The 18,836-nt window shown below is 43.5% G+C and overlaps 1 protein-coding gene across 1 annotated transcript in view; it reads left to right on the top strand.

The window, feature by feature from the left end:
- The window catches only part of nagpa (N-acetylglucosamine-1-phosphodiester alpha-N-acetylglucosaminidase), an 81,878-nt gene that overhangs the window by 40,465 nt on the left and 22,577 nt on the right, over positions 1–18,836 (top strand). The window contains exons 6-7 of the mRNA XM_059985120.1: positions 5,344–5,549; positions 12,731–12,778. Coding sequence (XP_059841103.1) covers positions 5,344–5,549; positions 12,731–12,778 — 254 coding nt within the window. The remainder of the gene's footprint in view (positions 1–5,343; positions 5,550–12,730; positions 12,779–18,836) is intronic.

The raw sequence follows: 18,836 nt of genomic DNA, 5'->3' as shown, positions 1-18,836 counted from the left end.
TCTTGTGGCAGCCATTTCAGCCCTGGAAAAAAGCCTCTGACACAATCAATGCCTCTTATCATCTTACACACCTCTTTCAGGTCACTTCTCATCCTCCAAGGAGAAAAGGCTGAGTTCACTCAACCTGTTCTCATAAGGCATGCTCCCCAATCCAGGCAACATCCTTGTAAATCTCCTCTTCACCCTTTCTGTGGTTTCCACATCCTTTCTGCAGTGAGGCGACCAAAACTGAGCACAGAACTCCAAGTGGGGTCTGACCAGGATCCTATATAGCTGCAATATTACCTCTCAGCTCCTAAATTCAATTCCACGATTGATGAAGGCCAATACACCATATACCTCTTAACCACAGAGTCAACCTGCACAGCTGCTTTGAGCGTCCTCTGGACTCGGACCCCAAGCTCCCTCTGATCCTCCACACTGCCAAGAGTCTAACCATTAATACTATATTCTGCCATCATATTTGACCTACCAAAATGAACCACCTCACACTTATCTGGGTTGAACTCCATCTGCCACTTCTCAGCCCAGTTTTGCATCCTATCAATGTCCCACTGTAACCTCTGACAGCCCTCCGCACTATCCACAAAACCCCTAACCTTTGTGTCCCTCCACTTCCTCATCCAGGTCATTTATAAAAATCACAAAGAGTAAGGGTCCCAGAACAGATCCCTGAGTCACACCACCAGTGACTGACCTCCAAGCAGAATATGACCTGTCTACAACAACTGTTTGCCTTCTGTGGGCAAGCCAGTTCTGGATCCACAAAGCAATGTTCCCTTGGATCCTATGCCTCCTTATTTTCTCAATAAGCCTTTCATGGGGTACCTTATCAAATGCCTTGCTGAAACCCATATACACTACATCTACTGCTCTTCCTTCATCAATGTGTTTAGTCACATCCTCAAAAAATTCAATCAGGCTCGTAAGGTACGACCTGCCCTTGACAAAGCCACGCTGACTACTCCTAATCATATTATACCTGTCCAAATATGTATGGCTTTTCATTGACTCTACTGTATTTATTTATATTTACTGTGAATGCCTGCAAGAAAGTGAATCTAAGGGTAGTATATGGTCAGATTTATGTACATTGATAATAAATTTACTTTGAACGAATCTTGAATGCTGGCGAGGATGCCCACCCCCCTTCCCCCAGGCGAGCAGACACTCAGTCTGGCTAAAGCTGAGGTGAGGTAGACCCTGGCCAGAATCAACCCACACAAAGCTGTGGGGCCTGATAATATGTCAGGTTGAGTTCTGAAAGGCTGTACAGTCCAGCTGACGAATAAACTCAACATCTCTCTGGAGCAGTCTATTGTCCCCATAACAAGAGAGAAGGTTCTTGAGAAACTGAAAGGTCTTAAGGTGGATACCTCACCTGGACCAGATGGTGTCCACCCCAGAGTTCTGAAAGAGGTGGCTGAAGAGATTGTGGAGCCATTAGTAAAGATCTTCTGAGAATCACTAGAGTCTGGAATGGTTCTGGAAAATTGCAAATGTCACTCCACTCTTCAAGAAGGGAGGGAGACAGAAGAAAGGAAATTATAAGCCAATTAGTCTGACCTCAGTGGTTTGGAAGACGTTGGAGTCAATTATTAAGGATTAGGTCTCAGGGTACTTGGACACAGATGTTTTCCTCAAGAGAAAATCTTCCCTGACAAATCTGTTGGAATTTGAAGAAGTAACAAGCAGCATAGACAAAGGAGAATTGGTTGATGTTGTGTACTTAGATTTTCAGAAGACCTTTGACAAGGTGCCACACATGGGGCTGATTAACAAGCTACGAGCCAATGGTATTACAGGAAAGATACTAGCATAGACAAAGCAGTGGCTGATTAGCAACAGACAGAGTGGAATAAAGGGAGCCTTTTCTGACTGGCTGCCAGTGACTAGTGGTGTTCCACAGGGGTCTGCGTTGGGACTGATTCTTTTTACGCTAAATGTCAATGATTTTGATGATGACTTTGTTGCAAAGTTTGCAGATGATATGAAGATAGGTGGAGAGACAGGTAGTTTTGAGGAAGTAGAGAGGCTATAAAAGGACTTGGACAGATTAGGAGAATGGACAATGATGACAAATGGAATACAGTGTCGGGAAGTGAATGGTCATGCACTTTGGAAGAAGAAATGAAAGGGTTGATTATTTGCTAAGTGGAGAGAACATACAAAAAATGGAGGTGCAAAGGGACTTGGGAATCCTTGTGCAGGTTTCCTAAAGGTTAATTTGCAGGTTGAGATTGTGGTGAGGAAAGAAAATGCAATGTTAGCATTCATTTCAAGAGGACTGGAATATAGAAGTACTCTTCACATGGAATATTGTGAGCAGGTTTGGGCCCCTTATCTTACAAAGGATGTGCTGTAACTGGGGAGGGTTTGAAGGAGGTTCTTGAAAATGATTCCAGGATTGAATGGCTTGTCATATGAAGAGTGTTCGATGGCTCTGGGCCTGTATTCACTAGAGTTCACAAGAGTGAGGAGTGACCTAATTGAAACCTATCAAATGGTGATAGTTGGATGTAGAGAGGATGTTTCCTATGTTGGGAAAGCCTAAGACCAGAGTATAGAGCCTCATAACAGAGGGGCATCTTTTTAGAATGGAGATGAGGAGTACTTCCTTTAGCCAGAGCATTGTGAATCTGTGGAATTCTTTGTCAAGTCTATGTATACTTAAGGCGGTAGTTGATAGATTCTTGATTGGTCAGGACATAAAGGGATACGGGGAGAAGGCAGGAGCTTGTGGTTGAGTGGAAAATTGGATCAGCCATGATGAAATGGCGGAGCAGACTCGATGGTCCAAATGGCCTAATTCTGCTCTTATATCTTGTGGTCTTGTGGTTTTCGAGTGCCAAAGAAAGCAACAGTAACCTGCCTAAATGACTATCGTCCACATATAACAGTTACAGCGTGGAAACAGGCCAATCTCAGCCCTTCTAGTCATGCCGTGGCATTAGCATTGACCGTTATGAAATGCTTTGAGAGACTGGTCATGGAGTACGTTCGTGCCTTTCTCCTGGTTACACCGGACCCTTTTTGAGTCCACTTATCGCTCAAATCGATGCGCTGACTATGCAATAGCCTCTGCCCTTCTCTCTGTCCTGTCCCACCTGGAAAATGGGCTCTCGTATGCCAGACTGCTGTTTATTGTTTATTATGTCAATTCATCATTCGACACAATCATACCCCAGAAACTGGTGGGGTAACTGTCCTCGCTGGGTCTCAACATCCCCCTCTGCATCTGGATACCTGACATTAACAGTGAGGCCACAGTCAGTCTAGGAAGGTAGTATTGTCTCTCGTCCCCTTACGCTGGGCACTAGTGCACCACCCCCCAGGCTGTGTGCTCATCCTGCTCCTGTTCACACTGCTGATGCATGACTGTGTCGCAGGATCTAGCTCAAACTGTCATCAAGTTTGTGGATGATGCAACGGTGGTTGGCCTTAACAAGAACGATGATGAGACGGAGTGTAGAGAGAAAGTGGAGCGGCTGGTGGATAGTCGTCAGAAGAACAACCTAAGCCTGAATGAGGAGAAGACTAAGGAAATTATTGTGGACTTCAGGAAGGTGCAGACAAACCATCCTCCTCTGTAGAGAGTGTGAAGTGCACAAAGTTCCTGGGAATTCACATCAGGGATGCCCTCACCTGAACCCTTATTATCTATCACCTCAGCGTCTCCACAACAGACCGTAAGAACAGGTGAGAGGATCATCAATAGGTTCAATCGGTACATTTCATGTCAGAGAAACGTATACAATATACATCCTGAAATTACTTTTTTTCGCAAACATCCACGAAAACAGAGGAGTGCCCCAAAGAATGTATAACAGTTAAACATTAGAATCTCAAAGCCCCCTCCCACACACAAGCAGCAGCAAAGCGACGACCTCTCCCCTCCACCGAGCACTCCATAGGGGTCTCCCTACGGTCCATTGGGGACGCTTGTCAGGAGCGCTGCGTACGCAGGGCCCTTAGTATGGTCAAGGATCCCACCCGTCCATCCAGTATTCTCATTGACTTTTGACCGTCAGGCACGAGACTCTGATGTATAAAAACAGGAACGGTCAGGATGGGAATCAGTTTCTTCCGCCATGCTGTTTGGTTTCTGAACTCCAGGCTGGATCATATTTGAAGTGTCACTAATTAACCTGTTCCTTACCTTACAACATTTAATAGTAAAATATTTTAGTTATTTATGTATAATTCATCTGTAGAGCTTGTCCTTGCCTTCGTAAGTTACCGTGTGTTATGTGTACTACTGCACCTTGCACCCTGGTTCGGAGAAATGTTTTGTTTCTGTATACATTATATACGTGAAATACATGACAATGTACATTAAATGACAATAAACCTCACCTGACTTGCCTTGAACTCTGAATCGGGGATCCACATACAAAGGAGGCCCTATAAAGGCCTCAGTTCAGTTGATATTTTGGCCAGTGCTCTGTTATATATTATAGTCCTATTTTTCAGTTTGAGTTTTAAAATTCACCCGGATTTCCATTTGAAGCCCACATGTGGAAATCTTTGGAAGCTATTAAAAACATTAAGATACAAATCTAATGGTTAATTCAGCTAAGCTGGTCACAATGTTTCCTAACAGGGATCTCTGCATTTTGAAGGGGATTTTTACACTTTTGTTTAAGACTGAGGGGCAGAATTAGGCCATTCAGTTCATTGAGTCTGTTCTGCCATTCCATCGTGGCTGATTTATTATCCCTCCCAACCCCATTCCCTTGCTTTCTCCCTGTAATTATTGACACCCTGACTAATGAAGACCCTATCCTCCACCACTATAAAAATACCCAATGACTTGTCCTGCACAGCCATCTGTGGCAATGAAATCCACAGATTCACCCTCTGCTTGAGAAATTCCTCCACATTTCTGTTCTAAATGGACAACCCTCTGTTCTAAGGTTGTACCTTCTGGTTTTACACCCTAACAGTATAGGAAACATCCTCTCCCCACCCACTTTCAATATTTGATAGGTTTCAATGAGATTTCTCCCTCATTCTTTTAAACTCCAGTGAGTACAGGCCCAGAGTTGTCAAACTCTCCTCATTGCCAGAATCTTTCCAATGCCAGCACATCCTTCCTTCATTAAGAGGCCCCAAACCGCTCAGAATACTCTATATGGAGCCTGACCAGTGCCTTATAAGGCCTCAGTATGTACTTGTGTAATAACAATATCCCATTCAGTTTTTGATGTGAAATCTTGTGGTTCAACATTGAAGACTGCCAGTCCTTTAGTGAGTTAACTGAACTGGTCCATGAATATTAAACTGAAACCAAAATGCTGTGTCCTGTCGACTTTCTGAAGTCAGAAATCTTTCCTTTAACAGTAAATCTGATCCCATGTGGCGCTGTCCTCGTTCTGTTTCCACGGTCATATGTGTACATGAACCTGAGTGTGTACCCCCAGACTGCAGTGGGCATGGAGACTGTTTACTTGGAGTTTGTTACTGCTCTGGCTTTTGGTCTGGACCATCGTGTGACCTACTGAACTGTGGACCTTTAAACTGTACCATCCATGGAATCTGCTCCGAGGGTAAGTTTCAACCATTTCATTTAGTAAAATGAAAAGCAACCATTATACAGTTAGTTGGGACACATTGGGCCCAGTACATTTTGGCCCAATTAAGCAACTGTCCCAATTAGCTGAAGTTTCATGGAAGTAGTAAAAAGGTGTTAAAAAAAAGACAAATTACTATTTTAACTGAGTAACAAATTATGTATTTAAATGAAATACAGAATAAATTAGAACATCAATACTACTACAGAACTATAAAACTGTATTAATTCCTAATAGTTATCTTCAGAGGAATTTATCCAGTGTACACTGCTCTGTTCTTCAATTGACTGTAAATGAACAAAATCAGTGCAGACACCTAGTGTAGTTAATGTATTGCTTTCATACAATGCTTTTGACAATTGCATCCTCCAAATCTTCATTTTCATTGAAACAGTCAAGATGATTATCAGTACTTTAAAATTCTTTGTAGGTTCTAACTTGCTGAAGTAGTGAAATTATTTCATATTCAGGGAGCTAGGGCTTTACTCTTTGGAGGAGAGGAGGATCAAAGGAGACATGTTAGAGGTGTAAAAGATATTAAGAGGAATAGACAGAGTGGACAACCACTGCCTCTTCCCCAGGGCACCACTGCTCAGTACAAGAAGACATGGCTTTAAGGTAAGGGGAGGGAAGTTCAAAGGGGATGTTAGAGGAAGGTTTTTACTCAGAGAGTGGTTGGTGCATGGAATGCACTGCCTGAGTCAGTGGTGGAGGCAGATACACTAGTGAAGTTTAAGAGACTACTAGACAGGTATATGGAGGAATTTAAGGTAGGGGGTTATATGGGAGGCAGGGTTTGAGGGTCGGCACAACTTTGTGGGCCGAAGGGCCTGTAATGTGCTGTACTATTCTATGTTCTATTCACTTTTGGCCATTTCTGGCGTCCCCACGCCTGAATGCTTGAAACCACGGTGAGCAAAGCCAGTAAGGTAGTTCTGAATTTGTGGAAAATTTATTGCTACAGGCAGCAGTGGAGGCCAGCTCATTGGTTGTATTTAAAGCAGAGCTTGATTGGTTCTAAGATTGCAGTGAGAAGGCTGAGGAGGGGGGAGGAAAGGATCAGTCATGATGGAACAGTGGAGCAGACTAGATGGGCCATGTGGCCTAATTCTGCTCCTGTGCCTTAATTGTCTTGTTGCTTATTTCTCTCCAACTATCAGTGGGGGAAAAAAAATGACCTTTTTTTTAATATAAACACGTGCAACTGACACTATTTAAAAACTGTTCCCTCTAAGCGTGCTGTAGTGTCACATGTGACTGATGCTTGGTAGAATCCGTTCAGCAACAGTCTCCTGTTCCAAATAAGTGACATAGTGTCCCAAATAAACAAAGGAAATCCCAGCTATTTTCTGGATTAGTTTTTGTTTTTTAAGAGGTTTACCCTAAATAAGTGGTTGTCCGATTAACTAATGGCCCAATTAAGCAGAACGGACTGTATTTTGTTCAGCTAAATATTCTGATGTTAATAATTGGCAACTAGAGATGAAATTTCTGCACCAACTATATTATAGAGATTAATATTTGCAATTTGAATGTTGCTCTCAGCATTTAAGGTTTCTGGTTTAGTCATTGGTCCCTCAGTAACCGAGGTAGTTACGAGAGGTGACTTATAGAGGTGTACAAGATGATAAGAGGCAGAGATCGAGTGGAGAGGTAGAAATTTCCCAGTGTGGAAATGGCAAATATTAAGGAGTCCAATTTTAAGGTGATTGGAGGAAGGATGTCAGAGATAAAACTTGACACAGAGTGGTGGATGCGTGGAATGCATTACCAGGCCACTGGTAGAGGCAGGTACATTAGGGGCACATAGATAGGCATGTGGGTGATAGGAAAATGGAGGGTTATGTGAGAGTTAGATTGACCTTTGAAGACTGGCACAACATTGTGGGCTGAAGTGCCTGTACTGTGCTGTAGTGTCTGTGTAACCAGAACACCATTGAGGAGTTGTATTTCACACAAAGGTTGTGACTAACAACTGCACGATGGGAATATTAATGACAGAGTGTCAATTCTTAAATTCAGTGGCTCTCTGTGTCTGAAAACAACTTTGCATTCTTCCTCATTCAATTTCCACAAAAAATCAGTCCAGAGATCGTCAACATTTGATGTCCATTTAACAAATTCAAGAACAATTGTCCTCTCCCCACTCTGTATTTGTATTCAAAGGAGTTTAAATGAATCTGCATTTTCCCTCTTTCTTCTTTGATCCCTCAATTGCATTGGAAAAAGCTTGTTAATTGATTCTTTTAATTTTGCTCCTTGTGCTATCTCTGCTTCGTTGTCATCTTGTATGTCTCTATCAGGTCACCGCTCCAAAGAGAGAAGCTCAACCTTTCCTCTTGAGGCATGCTGGCTGATCCAGACAACATGCTGGTAAATCTCCTCCACCCTCTAAAGCCTCCACATCCTTCCTAGATCCCTCTAAGACCCCAAGATCCCTCTATTTCTTCACACTGCCAAGAATCCTGCCATTAACCATATAACAATCACAGCACGGAAACAGGCCATCTTGGCCCTCCTAGTCCGTGCCGAACCCTTAATCTCACCTAGTCCCACCTACCCGCACTCAGCACATAACCCTCCACTCCTTTCCTGTCCATATACCTATCCAATTTTACCTTAAATGGCACAACTGAACTGGCCTCTACTACTTCTACAGGAAGCTCATTCCACACAGCTATCACTCTTTGAGTAAAGAAATACCCCCTCGTGTTTCCCTTAAACTTCTGCCCCCTAACTCTCAAATCATGTCCTCTCGTTTGAATCTCCCCTACTCTCAATGGAAACAGCCTGTTCACGTCAACTCTATCTATCCCTCTCAAAATTTTAAATACCTCGATCAAATCCCCCCTCAACCTTCTACGCTCCAATGAATAGAGACCTAACTTATTCAACCTTTCTCTGTAACTTAATTGCTGAAACCCAGGTAACATCCTAGTAAATCGTCTCTGCACTCTCTCTAATTTATTAATATCTTTCCTATAATTCGGTGACCAGAACTGCACACAATATTCCAAATTTGGCCTTACCAATGCCTCGTACAACTTTAGCATTGCATCCCAACTTCTGTACTCAATGCTTTGATTTATAAAGGCCAGCGTTCCAAAAGCCCTCTTCACCACCCTATCTACATGAGACTCCACTTTCAGGGAACTATGCACTGTTATTCCTAGATCTCTCTGTTCCTCTGCATTCCTCAATGCCCTACCATTTACCCTGTATGTTCTATTTGGATTATTCCTGCCAAAATGTAGAACCTCACACTTCTCAGCATTAAACTCCATCTGCCAACGTTCAGCCCATTCTTCTAACCGGCATAAATCTCCCTGCAAGCTTTGAAAATCCACCTCATTATCCACAACACCTCCTACCTTAGTATCATCGGCATACTTACTAATCCAATTTACCACCCCATCATCCAGATCATTTATGTATATTACAAACAACATTGGGCCCAAAACAGATCCCTGAGGCACCCCGCTAGTCACCGGCCTCCATCCCGATAAACAATTATCCACCACTACTCTCTGGCATCTCCCATCTAGCCACTGTTGAATCCATTTTATTACTCCAGCATTAATACCTAACGACTGAACCTTCTTAACTAACCTTCCATGTGGAACTTTGTCAAAGGCTTTGCTGAAGTCCATATAGACTACATCCACTGCCTTACCCTCGTCAACATTCCTCGTAACTTCTTCAAAAAATTCAATAAGGTTTGTCAAACATGACCTTCCACGCACAAATCCATGCTGGCTACTTCTAATCAGATCCCGTCTATCCAGATAATTATAAATACTATCTCTAAGAATACTTTCCATTAATTTACCCACCACTGATGTCAAACTGACAGGTCTATAATTGCTAGGCTTCCTTCTAGAACCCTTTTTAAACAATGGAACCACATGAGCAATACGCCAATCCTCCGGCACAATCCCCGTTTCTAATGACATCTTAAAGATCTCCGTCAGAGCTCCTGCTATTTCTACACAAACTTCCCTCAAGGTCCTGGGGAATATCCTGTCAGGACCCGGAGATTTATCCACTTTTAAATTTCTTAAAAGCGCCAGTACCTCCACCTCTTTAATTGTCATAGGTTCCATAACTTCCTTACTTGTTTCCCACACCTTAGACAATTCAATATCCTTCTCCTTAGTGAATACCGAAGAGAAGAAATCATTCAAAATCTCTCCCATCTCCTTCGGTTCCACACATAGCTGACCACTCTGATTCTCTAAGGGGCCAATTTTATCCCTCACTATCCTCTTGCTTTTAATATAACTGTAGAAACCTTTCGGATTTACTTTCACCTTATTTGCCAAACCAACCTCGTATCTTCTTTTAGCTTTTCTAATCTCTTTCTTAAGATTCCTTTTACATTCTTTATATTCCTCGAGCAATTCCTTTACTCCATGCTGCCTATATCTATTGTAGACATCCCTCTTTTTCTGAACCAAATTTCTAATATCCCTTGAAAACCATGGTGCTCTCAAACCTTTAACCTTTCCTTTCACCCTAACAGGAACATAAAGATTCTGTACCCTCATAATTTCACCCTTAAATGACCTCCATTTCTCTATTACATCCTTCCCATAAAACAACTTGACCCAATCCACTCTCTCTAAATCCCTTTGCATCCCCTCAAAGTTAGCCTTTCTCCAATCAAAAATCTCAACTCTAGGTCCAGTCCTGTCCTTCTCCATAATTATATTGAAGCTAATGCTATTGTGATCACTGGACCCGAAGTGCTCCCCAACACATACATCTGTCAGCTGACCTATCGCATTCCCTAACAGGAGATCCAACACTGCCCCATCTCTAGTCGGTACTTCTATGTATTGTTGCAAAAAACTATCCTGCACACATTTCACAAACTCTAAACCATCCAGCCCTTTTACAGAATGAGCTTCCCAGTCTACGTGTGGAAAATTAAAATCTCCCACAATCACCACCTTGTGTTTACTACAAATATCTGCTATCTCCTTACACATTTGCTCTTCCAACTCACGCGCCCCATTAGGTGGCCTATAATACACTCCTATCAGTGTTAATGCACCTTTCCCATTCTTCAATTCCACCCAAATGGTCTCCCTAGAGGAGCTCTCTAATCTATCCTTCCAAAGCACCGCCATAAGATTTTTTCGGACAAGCAATGCAACACCTCCTCCTCTGGCCCCTCCTACTCTATCACACCTGAAGCAACTAAATCCAGGAATATTTAGTTGCCAAACACACCCTTCCTTCAACCATGTTTCACTAATAGCTACAACATCATAATTCCAGGTATCAATCCACGCTTTCTCATCCACCTTTCTTACAATGCTCCTAGCATTAAAATAGATACATTTAAGATACTCTCCATCTCCTCCTCTCTTTCCATCCCTAACAATGCATTAAAATTTATTATCCTTTTCTTTCTTCTCCCCTACATCTTCGGGCTGAGCGCATCCCTTCTCCATCACCTGCCTTTCCTCCCTCACACACTGTCTATTTACTTGCTCCACTGGTGAACTAACCTCCTCTCCCATAGTCTCCTCAAATAGTCTCCCGCCCCCCCATCTTACTAGTTTAAAGTCCGCCCTGTAGCCCTAGCAAATCTCCCCGCTAGGATATTGGTCCCCCCACGATTCAAGTGTAACCCGTCCTTCTTGAACAGGTCACTCCTGCCCCAGAAGAGGTCCCAATGATCCCGAAACTTGAATCCCTGCCCCCTGCTCCAATCCCACAGCCACACATTCATCCTCCACCTAATTCTATTCCTACTCTCACTGTCGCGTGGCACAGGCAGTAATCCCGAGATTACTACCTTTGCGGTCCTTCTTCTTAACTGCCTTCCTAACTCCCTATACTCTTGTTTCAGGACCTCTTCCCCTTTCCTTCCTATGTCATTGGTACCTACATGTACCACGACCTCTGGCTCTTCACTTCAGGATATCTTGGACGCGATCAGAAACGTCCCGAACCCTGGCACCAGGGAGGCAAATTACCATCCGGGACTCCCGGTCACCTCCACAGAAACGCCTGTCTGAGCCCCTGACTATTGAGTCCCCTATTACTATGGACCTCTTCCTTCTAACCCTACCCTTCTGAGCTACAGGGCCGTCCTCTGTGCCGGAGGCTCGGCCACTGTCACTCCCACCAGGTAGGCTGTCCCCCCCAACAGTACTCAAACATGAGTACTTATTGTCAAGGGGTACAGCCACTGGGGTACTCTCTAGTACCTGCCTCTTCCCCTTCCTGACTGTAACCCACCTATCTGCCTCCCGTGGTCCCGGAGTGACCACCTGCCTGTAACTCCTCTCTATCACCTCCTCACTCTCCCTGACCAGGCGAAGGTCATCGAGCTGCAGCTCCAGTTCCCTAACTCGGTCCCTCAGGAGCTGCAGTTCGGCGCACCTGGCGTAGATGTGGATGTCCAGGAGGCTCGGAGACTCCAGGATCTCCCACATCCGACACCGAGACCAACAAGCTGCCCTCACACTCATACCTCCCAAATAACTGAAAATACAATAACTAAAAGATAAGCCGACTGTGCCCTCTTCCGCCTAAGCCCTCTGAGCCCAAGCCCTACACTCTGCACCCGGCTCACTCCGCTGCCCGCAAACGAAGCTGCCCGCTTCTTAAGGCGGCGTTCTTTATATATCTTCCCTCCTTCCCGGGCCTCCTTCACGCGCCTGCGCAGTCCCGCCTCTCAGAACTCCGATCTGAGAAGCAATTGGACAATTTGAAAATGGCCGCCGCCGCACTTCCTCTCAAGCCTCGCTGTCCTCTTCCAAAAGAGAACTACCTCACTCAGTATCTCCTTTATAGTTACACTTTTGATTTCAAAGTACATCATTTCTCACTTTTATGGGTTGAACATTATTTCTATTGATCAATTTTCCTTGCGTAACCAAATATGAGTTAAGTACATGATGGATACTTCCCACTTCCTTTCCTACTCTGATAAAGGCTCTCGGCCCAAAGCGTCAACAGCATCCATAGATGCTGCCTGACCTGCTGAATTCTTCCAGCATTTTGTGTTGCTCTGGATTTCCAGCATTTGTGGAATCCCTTGTGTAATAGAATGACGCATTATACCTTTGTGATTTTGATTTGAGGTGTTAAACGGTTTTACTTTGGCCTGACACTAATTAATCTAGCTGTTTATCTTGCAGGTGGGTGTCTCTGTGATGCTGGATGGATGGGACCCAACTGCACAGATGGTAAGTCTGTCTGTAAACACTCATTTCCTTTGTCTTCAGCTTCATAGGTCTCGAGGTAATGTTGCAGCTCTCTAAAACCCTGGTTAGACCTCACTTGGCGCATTGCGTTCTGTTCTGGTTATAGGTTGACCAGGGTGCTGCCTTGATTAGAGAGCATGCCTATTGAGGAAAGGTTGATTGAGCTAGGACTCTTTGAAGTGAAGGACGATGAGAAGTGACTTGATTGAGGTGTATAGAATGATAAGAGGCATAGGTAGATTGGACAGCCGGAGACTTTTCCTCAGGACAGAAATGGATAATATGAGGGGACATAATGTTGAGGCGATTCGATGAAAGTATAGCAGGATATCAGAGTTAAGTTTTTTACGTAGAGATTGGTGAGTTTGTGGAACACCTTGTCACAGGTTGCAGAAAAAGCGTATACATTAGCGATATCTAAGAAACTCTTCGGTACACAGATGTTAGTAAAATGGAGGGTTATGAAGGTTAGGTTGATCTTAGAGTTGGTGAAAAGGTCAGAGCAACATCATGGGCTGAAAGGCCAGAACTGTTCTCTGTTCTGTCTTCATTTCTTTCCTTATAGGTGGCCTGCAAATTTTCTTTCAAATCCTTTTTCAGTGGGTGGCTTAATTTAGATGCTGACTTAGATGAATTTGGAGAAAAATAATTTCAGATTTCAGTTTAATATGTTTTTCAAACTGTTAGCAGCTCTGCAGAATTGTACTCTGAGATGGTATAAGAACATAAGAAATTGGACCAGGAGTTGGCCATCTTTCCCATCGAGCCTGCTCTGCCATTCAATAAGATCATGGCAGATCTGGCCATCCACTTGTTTCCACCTACCTGCCTTTTCCCCATAGCCCTCAATTCCACTACAATGCTAAAATCTATCCAACTTTGTCTTAAATATATTTACTGAGGTAGCCTCCACTGCTTCACTGGGCAAAGAATTCCACAGAATCACCACTCCAGGGAAAAGCAGTTCCTCCTCATCTTCGTCCTAAATCTACTCCCACGATTCTCACCTACCAATGGAAACAACCTTCTTGCCTCTATGTTATCTATCCCTTTCATAATTTTATACATTTCTATAAGATCTCCTCTCATTCTTCTGAATTCCAGTGGGTATGGTCCCAGGTGACTCTTAGTCTAAACCCCCTCATCTCTGGAATCAACCTGGTGAACCTCCTCTGCACTGCCTCCAAAGCCAGTATATCCTTCCTCAAGTAAGGAGACCAGAACTGCACACAGAACTCCAGGTGTGGTCTCACCAGTACCCTGTACACTTGCAGCATAACCACTCTGCTCTTGACTTCAGTCCCTCTGGCAGTGAAGGCCAACATGCCATTTGCCACCTTGACAGCCTGCTGCACCTACAAACCAACCTTTTGTGATTCACACACAAGCACTCCCAAGTCCCTCTGCACAGCAGCATGCTGCAGCTTTGCTGAATCCATACTGCATCTGCCTGATAACTCCATTTTTTTTTCCAGATGCCTCACTATTTCTTTTTTAATGATATATAATGATGGCATTTTCCCAACTACACGTTAAACTAACTGGCCTGTAGTTATCTGTGCGTCAACTCCCACCAGTGATTTATTTTTTTTTCCCCTTTACTATTCCTAATCTCTACCCAGATGGATTCAGCATTCTGCTCCTTAGATCTTATATCGTCTCTCACTATCACCCGATCTCATCCTAATCAGGAGTGCTACCCCACCTCCCTGACCTTCCTGCCTGTCCTTCCATATTACCTGATATCCTTGGATATTTAATTCCCAATCCCCTCCACTCTGCAATCATGTCTCTGTAATGGCCACTAAATCAAACCTCTTTGTACTGATTTGAGCCACAAGTTCACTGACCTTGTTGCAAGTGCTACAGGTGACTCTTAGATTCAAATTCAAATAAAGTACCCTTACACTCATCGTGCTTTTAAAATCTTATAATCTTTTACTCTTTTGCACTGACTTTTCTTCACTCCGCTTTTGCTTTTCTCTTTTTTCTTTCTTCACTTTTTTATCTTTTGCTTTATCTTTATCCACACTACATTTTTACTTCATCCATACTTCTCCAATATGTCGAACCCACCCCTCTATAATTTAGTTTAAAGCCCTATCCACAACCCCAGTTACGTGATTCACTTGGATCCAGGTCACATCACGATTCAGGTGGAGCCTGTCCCATTGGTACAGGTCCCTCCTTCCTCAATACCAATGCCAATTTCCATGGATTAAAACCCACTTCTCCACCAATCCTTGAGCCACGCATTTAACTCCCTAATCTTCATGACCCTGTGCCAATTTGCACGTGACTCGGGTAGTAATCCAGAGATAACTAACCTTTAGGTTCTGCTTTTTAATTTAGTCCCTAACTCAAATTTCCTCAGAAGAACCTCTTTCCTCGTACTACCTGTGTCGTTGATACCCACATGGATCAGGACAATTGGATCTTTCCCCTCCCACTGCAGATCCCTTTGCAGGTCAGATAAGGTGTACCGAACCCGGGCAGCAGCGCAGCCTTCAGGATGCCACTTGAGTGGCCCCCTGAACCACACTTCCCCAGTTAGGTTGCTCATCCTTCCTACAGACCCCCACTCTCGCCCACGGACGGAGCAAGAATCTCAGACCTGTTGGACAAGCTGAGGCTCCTCCAGCACTGTCTCTTGGATCCCACTACCCGCCTCACTCGCGGTCACACCCTCTTGTCCCTGACCACAGAATGTATCTGAGGCAGCTAATCTAATGGGGTGACTACCTCCTGAAACAGAGAATCCAGGGAACTCTCCCCCTCCCTGATGTGCTGCAGTGTTTGAGTTCCTCCAGCAGCCAACCCCCGCTGCAGATGTGGTCACCAGGACCCACAATGGGGTCCACCAGCTCCCACACGATGCAGCTACAGCACATCACCTGATCCTGCATCATCCCTACTTTAATTAGCTATAATTTAGTGACTTTTTATTCAATAAAACTTACCTGCTATTTACCTGTGTCTCCTCGCCAAAGCCTCAAGTTCGCTCTCGTACACTGGTCACTTACACAATGGCCGCTCTGCTTTGACCTGCTTTACTTTTATTTTGTAGCTCCTAATGAATCGCGAATCAGTTGTTCTGCTGCTAATGCGCCGAACCCTGCAAAACGCTACTTAAAATTCTTCTCCCCAACCTGTGCAAAGCTCTCTCTGTTTGAATCAATTGGTCCCCCACTGATCCGTCAAGCCCCATGAAATGCTCGGCTTTTAAACTCTTCTCCCGACCTATGTGAATCAATCTCGCTCTCGCGCTCTCTCTCGCTTCGGATTCAGGAACAGCTTCTTCCCCTCTGCCATATCATTCTTAATTGGCCAGTGAACCTAAGAACACCATCTCACTCTTTTAAAATACATTATTTCTGTTTTTCCATTATTTTAATCTATTCAATGTGCATATATAACCTTAACTGATTTGCTTATTATTCTCTTTCTAGATTGTGTATTGCATTGAACTGCTGCTGCTAAGTTAACAAATTTCACAATGCGTCAGTGATAATATACCTAATACTGATTCTGTTGTTCTTAACCTGTCTGTAGAATCCCTTGGGATTCTCCTTCACTTTGTCTGCTAGAGCAATTTCATGCCGCCTTTTCGCCTTCCTGACTTCTTTCAATCAACTGCCTTCTTCCCGTATCCCTTCATACCCAGACTGATCAAACTCTGCCTTAAGTGTAACACATGCACCCAGAAATGAGCGATGGTCGGTGAGGAAAGAGTGTCAAAATCGAGACGGACCTTCAGCGAAACTTGGAACAGAACGGGGCAGTACAACGAGTTAATGCGATCCAAAGGCAATGCAGTAGATGTTTCCTGTAGTGTGGGGGGGGGGGGTTCACAACCAGAGGGCACTGCCTCAGAACAGAAGGACGTCCATTTGGAACAGAGATGACAAGGAATTTCTTTATCCAGAGAGTGGTGAATCTATGGAATTCATTCCTGTGGTTCCAAGTCATTGGATATATTTAAAGTGGAGGTTGATGGGTTCTTGATTACTCAGGGCATCAAAAGTGACAGGAAGAAGGCAAAGGAAAATGGGGTTAAGAGGGATAATAAGTCAGCCATGATGGAATAGTGGAGATATCCGGCAGGCTGAATGGCCTAATTCTTCTCCTTTGTGTTATACCGGAAATGAAAAACTGTAAACAGAAAATGTTAAAAATACTCAATAGGTCAGGCTGTAACAGTTTCTTCCCCCAAGCTATCAGACTCCTCAATACCCAAGGTCTGAACTGACACAACTTACTGCCCTATTGTCTTGCTTATTGTAATAAATAAATGTTTTGTGCACTTTATGCAGTCCTGGGTAGGTCTTTAGTCTAGTGTAGTTTTTTTGTTGTGTTTTTTTTACGTAGTTCAGTCAGGTTTTTGCACTGTTTCATCTAACACCATGGTCCTGAAAAGCGTTGTCTCATTTTCACTGTTTACTGTACCGGCAGCTATGGTCGAAATGACAATAAAAAGTGACTTGATTTGAGTATCTACAGAGATAAAAAAAACATGTATAACATTTTAATGCCCTGAAAGAGTTTTTTTTTTGAAATGTGAGGTTCTTTTTCCTCTCCCTACAGATGCTTTCACATATGGATCATGGCTTCATATTTAAGTTTGAACATAGAATATTACAGCACTGTGCAGGCCCTTTGGCCCACAATGTTGTGCTGACCTTTGATTTTTCCTAATCAGTCATGGGAAAGTATTCTAAAGGACCAGATATACAAGTATTTGGGTAGGCAGGGACTCATTAGGGAGAGTCAGTATGGCCTTGTGCCTGGTAGGTTGTGTCTAATCAAACTTACAAATTTTTTGAGGAAGATTGATAAAGGCAAGGCAGTGGATGTTGTATACATGGACTTCAGCAAGGCCTTTGACAAGGTCCTGCGTGGGAGGTTGGTCAGGAATGTTCAGTCACTTGACATTGAAAATGAGGTAGTAAATTGGATTAGACATTGGCTTTGTAGATGGTTGCCTGTCTGACTAGAGATGTGTGACTAGTGCTGTAGGGATTGGTGCTGGGTCTGTTTGTCATCTAGACTAATGATCTGGATGATGATGTGGTTAACTGGATCAGCAGGTTTGTGGATGACACCAAGATTAGGGGAGTAGAGACAGGAAGAGCTTGCAGCAGGATCTGGACCAGCTGGAAAACTGACAGATGGAACAGTGAACAGTAGTGTGATAAAACAGAGGGGTCTGGATATACAGATCCACAATCCATTGAAAGTGGTGTCACATGTAGATAAGGTCATTAAGCTTTTGACACATCACCTTCATAAATCAAAGTACTGAGTGCAAGAGATGGGGTGTTATGTTGAAGTTGTATAAGACATTGGTGAAGCCTAATTTTGAGTATTGTGTGCAGTTTTGGACACCTACAGGAAAAATGTAAGTAAGGTTAAAGGAGTACAGAGAAAATTTACAAGGATGTTGCTGGGTCTAGAGGACCTGAGTTATAAGGAGAGATTGAATAGGTTAAGATTTTATTCCTTAGAACATAGAAGTTTGAGGGGAGATTGATAGCAGTATACAAAATTCTGATAGGCATATTTAGAGTAAATGCAAGTAGGCTTTTTCCACTGAGATTGGATGGGACCACAACGAAAGGTCTTTGGTTAGAGGTAAAAGGTGAAAAGTTTGAGGGAATATGAGGGGAAACCTCTTCACTCAGAGGGTCATATGACACATCACATATTGGTGATGATGTGGAAACATTAAAAACATACAGTGACAACAAACAAGAGTTGAAAGGTATGCTGGGTGCAGCCTGCAATTGTTGCCAAGCCAAGTCAAGTCACTTTGATTGTCATTTTGACCATAAACTGCTGGTACCGTACACAGTAAAAATGAAACAACGTTCCTCCAGGACCATGGTGTTACATGAATCAACACAAAACTACACTAGACTACCTGAAACAACACAAAACTACATTGGACTTCAGACCTACACGGGACTACATAAAGTGCACAAAACAGTGCAAGACAGTACAATAATTAATAAACAAGACAATAGGCACAGTAAAGGGCAAG

This window comes from Hypanus sabinus, chromosome 1, assembly GCF_030144855.1.
Source record: "Hypanus sabinus isolate sHypSab1 chromosome 1, sHypSab1.hap1, whole genome shotgun sequence".
Classification (NCBI taxonomy): domain Eukaryota; kingdom Metazoa; phylum Chordata; class Chondrichthyes; order Myliobatiformes; family Dasyatidae; genus Hypanus; species Hypanus sabinus.
Note: the sequence above shows the minus strand (reverse complement) of the source record. Positions and strands in the feature narration are given on the sequence as shown.